The 8816-nt window shown below is 36.2% G+C and overlaps 4 protein-coding genes across 4 annotated transcripts; 2 read left to right on the plus strand and 2 right to left on the minus strand.

Moving 5' to 3' along the window:
* Positions 1–3: 3 nt before the first annotated feature.
* On the plus strand, positions 4–340 carry RHIMIDRAFT_271235 (uncharacterized protein). Its single transcript, XM_023612242.1, has one exon. The coding sequence runs from the start codon at positions 21–23 to the stop codon at positions 279–281; it is 261 nt and encodes an 86-aa protein (XP_023461610.1). The 5' UTR covers positions 4–20; the 3' UTR covers positions 282–340.
* Positions 341–1421: 1081 nt separating this feature from the next.
* RHIMIDRAFT_271240 (calcium-transporting P) lies at positions 1422–5108 on the plus strand. Its single transcript, XM_023612243.1, has 10 exons — positions 1422–1728; positions 1780–1801; positions 1854–1935; positions 1988–2090; positions 2137–2287; positions 2340–2846; positions 2916–3028; positions 3086–3971; positions 4028–4245; positions 4302–5108. Exons 1-10 carry the CDS (start codon positions 1432–1434, stop codon positions 4650–4652), a joined length of 2730 nt encoding a protein of 909 aa, XP_023461611.1. The 5' UTR covers positions 1422–1431; the 3' UTR covers positions 4653–5108.
* A 977-nt stretch (positions 5109–6085) lies between these two features.
* On the minus strand, positions 6086–6566 carry RHIMIDRAFT_271248 (uncharacterized protein; the record flags this gene model as incomplete). Its single annotated transcript, XM_023612244.1, is given in 5 exon segments — positions 6086–6262; positions 6294–6295; positions 6315–6319; positions 6489–6490; positions 6543–6566. A coding segment is annotated over 1 exon segment (158 nt), but the record flags the coding sequence as incomplete, so codon positions are not given.
* A 1135-nt stretch (positions 6567–7701) lies between these two features.
* On the minus strand, positions 7702–8319 carry RHIMIDRAFT_271249 (uncharacterized protein). The gene has a single exon (XM_023612245.1). It carries the CDS (start codon positions 8148–8150, stop codon positions 7794–7796), a length of 357 nt encoding a protein of 118 aa, XP_023461613.1. The 5' UTR covers positions 8151–8319; the 3' UTR covers positions 7702–7793.
* Between the last annotated feature and the right edge of the window lie 497 nt (positions 8320–8816).

An 8816-nucleotide genomic window follows, 5' to 3' on the forward strand; every position in this document is an offset into this window, starting at 1 on the left:
TCTCTCTGGTTTTATTATTAATGACAGATGTGTTTAAGCAATTTATTCAATCAAGCACGATTGGTAACTTGATTGATAAAGTCAAGCCAATTGAACAGCAAAGAGATTTGATTGACCTGCCCGCAACAGCAACTATTGAAGAAGCACTAGACTTGTTATTAGCAGAAGATATCAAGTCTGTACCCATTTATGAGCTTAACCAAAATGAAAAAAAGTACATAATGATTGTCTCTGCCTTAGATTTGCTTAGACTCATATGCAGTCAAGTAAGGGAGAAATGACAGCTCATGGCCAATACAATAACCATATAATATTAGATTACAGAAGATATCAACTCTCAAATTGAAATTAAAGAAGAACTGTTATTGATCCCCTTGAAAGAAGCAATCCATTTTGGTGAACACTTGACTATATTGAAATCTAGTGAATTGATAGATAAATTGATTGGATTATTTACCATTGAACATAGAGCATTGGTAGATTATGACTCTAAACTAGTATTGTTGTCTCAAATGGACCTTATTCAGTATTTACAACTAGAAAATCATAAAATTGGATCGAATGTTTTGGATTTGACAGTAGAATCTATAAAATATAATGAGATCAAATCAATGATAAGTTATAAAACGACAGCCATTGAAGCCTTTTTAAAGCTTGGAGTTGACAGTAGAGTCACTTCATTACCTATCATCGATGATACCGAAGAATTCATTGCTGAATTAAGCTCGAATGACCTACGAGGATTAAACAGAGAAAGGTTATCAGCATTAAGGAAGCCAGTGATTATGTATTTAAAAGAATCGCATGGATCTTTGCCCACTCCAATGACTTGTCATTTCAATTTTACTTTATCTCAGTTACTATCAGCATTTATTCTACGAAATACAAACAAGTTATGGTGTCTTGATCCAAACACAGGTCAACTTAAAGCTGTCATCACTTTGACCGATATAGTTACCACTCTTGCTTCAGTCTAATTAACTGAAATAAAAAGAAGAATTACTTTGGTAGCTTCCTTTTCGAGTCTTGTAAAAAAAGAAAGAAGGATTATTATTTCTAAGACTTATTTTTTTTTTTTAAATAAATAAAATAGCCACTTGAAATCAGTGGTGGACTATTGAAAGACAGAACTACTAAAGAAAATTAACAAATATAAAATAAATTAATGCTTGAAGGATTCCAGACAACCAATGATAGCCCGAAAAATCTTGGATGGGATAAAAGGATGTCCATTGAAAATAAACATTCAGTGTGCACGCCAGATGCACCAAAAGGCGCAACCGACAATACTTTCATTAGAGAGCCCCCCTCGCCTCTTGCTTTCCATGGTTGACAGAAAAGTGACAGTCCAAATTCCGAAAAGCGACAAGCCAATTTTGACTTGAAGGTAATTCAAGTCCGAATTATTGCTTTTCTTCTTCATCTCGTTGAATGACATCTTCTTTGCCTGTGGGTACAACTACAACTCCATCTGCTAAAGCTGCTCGTCAATCTGTTGAGCAAGTTGCAAATGAGTTCAACACTGACCCTGTTAAAGGCTTACATCTGGTTGATGTTCCGAGTTTAAGAGCTTTATATGGCACAAACGAACTCGAAACAGACGAAGACGAAAGTTTGTTTTCGAAATTTATTGATTCTTTCAAGGATCCCATGATTCTCTTACTGCTTGGCTCTGCTTGTATCTCTGTACTTATGGGCCAATTTGATGATGCTATCAGTATTAGTGCGGTAAAGCAAAACCGTAAAACCTTTACTTTTATTCTAAATATTTCTTTTTAGGCGATTATCATTGTAGTAACAGGTATTGCTTTACTCCTAATATACACAGAAACTGTATTTATCAAATCTTTTAGTCGCCTTTATTCAAGAATACCGCTCCGAAAAGTCACTGGAAGCATTAAATAAGCTTGTGCCTCACCATTGTCACTTAGTAAGGTACAGGTACAATAGCTGAATTCTCTCCTTTATGCTGACTTTTTGACAATAGGGATGGACATGTATCGGATGTATTGGCAAATGACTTGGTTCCAGGAGACGTTGTGCGCTTTGGCGTGGGTGATCGAATTCCTGCAGATTGTAGAATAACCAAAGTAAAGTGTGCATTCATCATAAAACAGAGAAATTAATATATTTTAGTGTACGGGATTAGAGATTGATGAGTCAAACTTGACAGGTGAGAACAAGCCTAGGAGAAAAATATCTGAGGCTATTGCAACCACCAACTACGGAGAACTCGCACTAAATGAAAGGGAAAATATTGCCTTCATGGGCACACTAGTACGCCAAGGTAAAACTGCTAGCATGCTTTAAATTATAATGATATCTAATTCTTCTTACAGGACATGGAGAGGGCGTTGTAGTTGCAACAGGGAAAAATACAGAGTTTGGTCATGTATTTGAACTGATGCAAGAGGTTGAAATCAGAAAAACTCCATTACAAATTAGCATGAATGATCTTGGAAAACAGCTATCCATGTTTTCTTTTGGTGTCATTGGTGTCATTGTACTTATTGGTCTCATTCAGAAACGTAGTTGGTTAGATATGTTTACGATTGGTGTCAGCCTCGCGGTTGCTGCTATCCCAGAAGGCTTGCCTATTGTTGTCACAGTTACTTTAGCCTTGGGTGTTCTTCGCATGGCCAGCCGAAAAGCTATTGTCAAACAGCTTCCATCTGTCGAAACGCTGGGATCTGTCAATGTTGTTTGTGCTGATAAAACAGGCACCTTGACGTTGAATCAAATGACAGTCACCAAGGTATTCACAGTTGAACATGAAGCAACGTTTGATTACGAATATAAGACACCAACAACGATAACAGAAGCTTTACGACAGACTTTGAAAATCGGTAATAGTTTCATTAAGCAACCATATGTCTGACAGTACAATTTACCGTAAAAACAAAAATATCACGTAGGCAATTTGTGCAATAATGCTCAAATAGGTGAATCAGGGAAACTGTATGGTCAACCAACAGAGATGGCCTTATTGGATGTAGTCATTCGTAGTGGAATGAAAGATGAGCGTACGGTAAGATAAATGAAGATTTGTGTGTCTGTGTACAGAATGCTTAGTATATCATTATAGCTTTACGAACGAATCGCAGAAACGCCATTTACATCGGATACTAAATACATGTCAGTCATTTGTCGTGAAAAAGATAATTCGTTTGCCAGGAACTACATCTATGTCAAAGGTGCAACAGAGGTTGTGGTGGATAAATGCACGACATATTACACTTCAGACGGACGAATGCACCCACTGACTCCAACACTTAAACAAGTCGTTGCTCAACACGTTTCTGCAATGAGCTCTCATGGCCTTCGTGTCCTCAGCACAGCCTTTGGAGAGAGTGAGAGTAGTTTGTGCTATACTGGCTTTATCGCTGTTCATGATCCGCCTCGACCGGGTGTAGGTGATGCTATCAAAAAGCTTGTACAAGGTGGTGTGAAGGTTGTTATGATCACAGGCGACTCTGAAGGCACCGCCATGTCCATTGCACGTCGTTTAGGCATTCCAACCAGTGCCAAGAGGAGTTGCTTAACAGGCCACGATATTGAGGCTATGTCTGAGCGACAGCTTCAAGAGGTTATACAGTCAATTTCTGTCTTTGCCCGTACTACCCCCAAGCATAAATTGGCCATCGTGCGCGCGTTTCAAGAAACAGGGGCTGTGGTAGCTATGACAGGTGATGGCGTTAATGATGCTCCAGCCCTTAAAATGGCTGACATAGGTATCTCTATGGGCCAAAGTGGAACTGATGTATCAAAGGAAGCTGCCGATATGATATTAGTGGATGATGACTTTTCTACTATTTTGCATGCTATTGAAGAAGGCAAATCTATATTTTACAACATTCAAAACTTTTTAACCTTTCAGCTAAGTACGAGTATATCTGCTCTTTCATTGATTGCTATCTCTACCTTGTTTGGCTTAAAGACACCGTTGAATGCAATGCAAATATTATGGATAAGTACGTAATACTTTCGTACGTAAATTGTATATACTCATCTTTTATCTGTTACAAAGATATCATCATGGATGGTCCACCTGCTCAATCCTTGGGCGTTGAACCTGTAGATCCCGAAATAATGAAGAAGCCACCTCGAAGCCGGAATGCTACTATTCTGACAAAACCATTGATTATTCGCGTTTTTTCTACTGCCATTATCGTTACCTTGGGAACCATGTTTGTCTATATATCTGAAATGGCTGATGGTGTTGTTACTAACAAGGATGCAACCATGGTAATGAAACGATAGCACTAATTTTATTAAACACAGTTTTATTAACTATTACCTAGACATTTACTACATTTGTTTTCTTTGATATGTTCAATGCGCTTGCTTGCAGATCAGAAAAACAATCTATATTCAACATTGGTTTCTTTTCTAACAAAATGTTCAACATTGCAGTTGGAGGATCTATTATTGCACAAATGGCAGTTGTCTATATTCCGTTTTTTCAATCCATCTTCCAAACAGAGCCTCTAACATTGCACGAACTTACCAAAGTATTATTAGTGACCAGTACTGTGTTTTGGATAGATGAATTGAAAAAATTAATTCGAACCAAGAGAATTGTGCGTTTTGGTTCTCTAGATTATCAAATAATTCAGTCAGAAGAAATTGATAGAGCTATTGATCTTGTATAAATACAATACACATACCTTCTCTTCTTTTTTTTTATACATGCATACTTACACACACGTTTGCGTTTGTATTGATGTAATCTTTTCTTCTTTTTTTTTGTTACAATGTTTCCATATCAAATTTTCACAGACTAAAACTATAACCACTTATACATATAAAAAGATGGCTGTATAGCTTTTTTATTGAAACAATCATTTGAACATGATACAGAATGTTTAATGAAACCATAAAGATGACCTTTTAGAGCCTGACTGCAAGCTTTAGTAGTACGGGGCTGCAGCCTTTCCTGATATCTTTTAAGTTTGCTTTCAGTAATTAATTAAAACTGCTCAATGAGCTTCCACTCTATTGAATGAGATAAATATATGCATATATAGTCTCTTTTCTCAATGAGTTCTTTGATATCAGCTTGCTTATGAATAGATGCATTATTCATAACCAAGAAGCATGGAAAAATATCTGTTCCTTAGCAGGCTTAACGTGGCACTACGTACTGAAACGTTTCGTTGATGACATCACACGTAGCGTTTGTAACATTAACCCTCTCGTGGATTTCCTCGTGCGTGTAGTGTATACTAAAGAAAAAAATTGAAACAAGTTCTTTTATGGAATATCATTTTATGTCTTCTATTGCTTCTTTTTATATTTAATACAGGTGTAAGCTTTAACTATAAGGAAAAGAGTACGATGCTACCGCAATGAAGCAAATGAATAAACACAATTATACCATGACAACAATGTTCATAAAAGTACCAGATAAGCTACTTGAGCCATCTTTACGTTCTTTTAAGCCCCCTTCTCTCTATCTCTCTCTTTTAATATCTTTACCAAACAAACCATTGTGTTTTTTCTTTTGTCATTGTCTACACCGTAATTCCAAATAACCATGTCATTTCCCTTTCACTTTCAGTATAAACCTCGTCTGTTTTCTTTTTATTTGTTATATCTTTTCAATATAAACATTACAGCGCCTTTTTGTGAATGTACAATAGTAAAGGTATCTTCATTACTCCTTTCCTTTCCTTCTTTAATCTGAATCCTCTTTTTTCCTAATTCCATTTCCTTCATCCTTTTTCTTTTAACCTCATTTACCTGTAAAAAGCCTATATCCATCCTTTTCTAACTGCTTATCGACATTTATATCACAATTTATTGACTTCTAAATAAACATAACTGTCAATTAAGATCCATAAGAGCATCTAAATAAATCTCTTGTGAAAAGAAAATAATAAACAAAGCTCTACATACCTTTTCTTTATTCTCCTTGTTCATCTGTTGGTATCACCCTTTGATTCGACGCATTTTCCACTTCATTCCAATACTGCTGGATTGCTATAATTTAATCCTTATGTCTCCCTACCTCTAATTTATGTTATACAGTCTTTCTGGAAAGTAAATCCGCCTATGATCGAAAATAAATGCACCCAATGGTGAGAACAAAATTCATGTTGTATGAAATGTAAATTCGCCGTTACCAAGAATATTTTCGTAGTATCAGCCTTGACATCCATGGATATACTGTATTTCCAAATTGAGCTGTCGTATTGAAACCGTTGTAATGTTATCAGAGTAATAACAAATACAAAAAGAATATGGCTCACTATTCCATTTGACAGTAATATTAACAGGTAGGCTGTCTTGGAGCTGAAACTAACCTAGTATTAGAAATCGCTGTCGTATCCCATGTTGAATAAGGGTCAATAAGCAGTGTTTACATATCAATAACAAAAGTTCAGTAACCTAAACTGACCAATAATAATTATAATTCTACATAATATGTGTAACTATCAGTTTTAACACTTTCATCTTTATTTTCTTCCAAATAAAAGAAACATAAAGAGTCCCATTGTATTTTTGTCCATTGCAACCATAACCACACAACATCACAATCGCCCTCTTTAGTCTCCTTGTAAAAGTTTAAATTCTTTATTCGGTTTTTCCATAAAATCAGAAGAACATGTAGTCATATTTGGCAATGCATATTCTTGAATGGTCACGAAGCAGATTGCTTCTATTTGACATGATTTCTTTGTCCTAGGTATCCGATCCTGAAACTTGTTGGAAAGAAAAACATATAGAAACCCATTTTAATCAAGTCCTTTTTTTGCTTCTTTACAGCAGTTATCAAATGTCCTTCTGAGTGTTCAAAGATTCACAAATCAAAACTAGCCTGTCCTCATGGTCCTTGCTCTGACTCGCTTGTGTATCTGGAACGTTCCCCAATAGTCCCTTCTGACGCCCTGGGTCCTCTCTGTCCTCTGTTCCTTTTTTTTTTTTCTTTCCTGGGTAGTTATCGCTACCCTCCCCAGAATGCACCTTGGTGGTAAGTAAAACTAATATTAGGATATATGCTCTAATACCAACATACTTTTTTTCTCTTTTTCTACATACACCCATTATCTCTCTCTCTTTTGACATGATGTCGTTTTATTCAAACGTATTTTTCTTTGTCGTCTTTTTACGTAAATATTTTTTTTATTTTACGTCAATAATTAATAAAAATACAGTACATAAACTACATTCATCTTCATACGAATGAAGCTCTTTACTAATCCATACAATTGAGTTAATTCCAAGTGGTTTTTAGTTTGTTTGATCCACAACCTTCAATCCTTTCTACTTTTTGCTGTTAATGTTCAATTGTTGTTACTGCTTTTAAATTTAATTCGAAAGAAAAGGCATTCATTCTGAAAAGTGAAATCGTGGGCTTGTAAGTACTTTGAGGTGCTGCAGGAAAATAATCACAAGATTTCTACGAACGTCTGTAGACTATCTTATGGTTTCTGATCGCGACAGTGATCTGAAATCAACATCATGTGAATTAACCAACAGAATTCAGATCTAAAAAAAATATAAAACGCTATACATGCTTTTGAACGCACGTTAGTCTTCGCAATCGCCTCTTTTTTGCTACTTCTTTTTTAAGGGATATTGTTACGCAAAAATAAAAGGGCTTTGATAGGTCAATTTATAAAACGGATGATCTCCTCCTATTTTCAGATCAATTCACGGGCCTGTGCGCCAAAGTGAATATCGATATCGGTTCCACCATTATATTAATAAATGCTGACCGATCCTCACCCCCAAAAAAACACACACACTCAATGAAAGCACCACGTTTATTTTTTTTTGGTTACATATGTCTACTTTTTATTCTTTTTCCAACGCAAGTACACGGCTTTCAAACTAGTAGACTTAGTATAGTTTTTTAAATAGCCTTGTTGCTGCCCTTCTACAAGACAGGCTTCCCAGTTCATCGGTTCATTTCCAAGGCTTTGCAGATACCTTTCGACGAATAACCAGTTTTGGGCTGCAGGTGGTGATGGACAAGGCATGTATTTGCATTTGTAAGCCTTTACTACTTCTAATACATCATTTAAGCAATCAATAGCCCGCTTCTTCGAGTTAGAATCTGGCAAACCTTGAAGAATATTGATGCCTTCTTCAAACTTCAAGCTAGCGTTGTCGCACACATGCAACAGGTCATCTATCGTGGCCATTTCAGATGTTACGACGTGCTCGAAAATTTGCTGCGATAATCTGTAAAGCTGCTTTATGATTGGATCGTGCCGCTGCTGGTGCTGGATGAGAGATGTCTCCTGCGCAGTAAAAAACGCATCAAGAGCAACCAAAGGGCAAAGGGGAGTCACTATGGCGAGAAGAACCGTGAATTTTTTAAAATAACCGTGAATAATTCACGGTTGAGCGGGAGGTGGTCAAACGGGCCAATCAGAATTATCCGTTTTTTGAGCAACAGTGCCCTCATGAAAATGGTGATGTCTAAAAGAGTGCAATTATGAAGAGGGATGTGCAATTAGTTGACAGTTTGTCACTATTTGATTTTTTTATAGACTGATTCTGTAGTTTTTCTAGTTCATTTCACGCATTTCTGATTTCAAGTGATTCTGACCATTTTCATTCGTGAATAATTCACGGTTGTTCGTGAGTAATTCACGGTTTTTGTGAATTTAGAATTTTTTGAGTATTTTGGAAAGAGATGTTCAAAGTCCTATTTCCTGTCTTCTTTCCAAAAAGAAATTATTTTTCACCAAAAAAAAATATGATGAGGACTGTAACAATTAAGCAACAGCAGCAAATGATTAAGGAGATTGAAGAACAGTTGGGAAATGGAAGGCTCAATTACTTGAGAGTGGTTAATGATTATT

The sequence above is a fragment of the Rhizopus microsporus genome (assembly GCF_002708625.1).
Source record: "Rhizopus microsporus ATCC 52813 unplaced genomic scaffold scaffold_29, whole genome shotgun sequence".
NCBI classification, from domain to species: Eukaryota; Fungi; Mucoromycota; class Mucoromycetes; order Mucorales; family Rhizopodaceae; genus Rhizopus; species Rhizopus microsporus.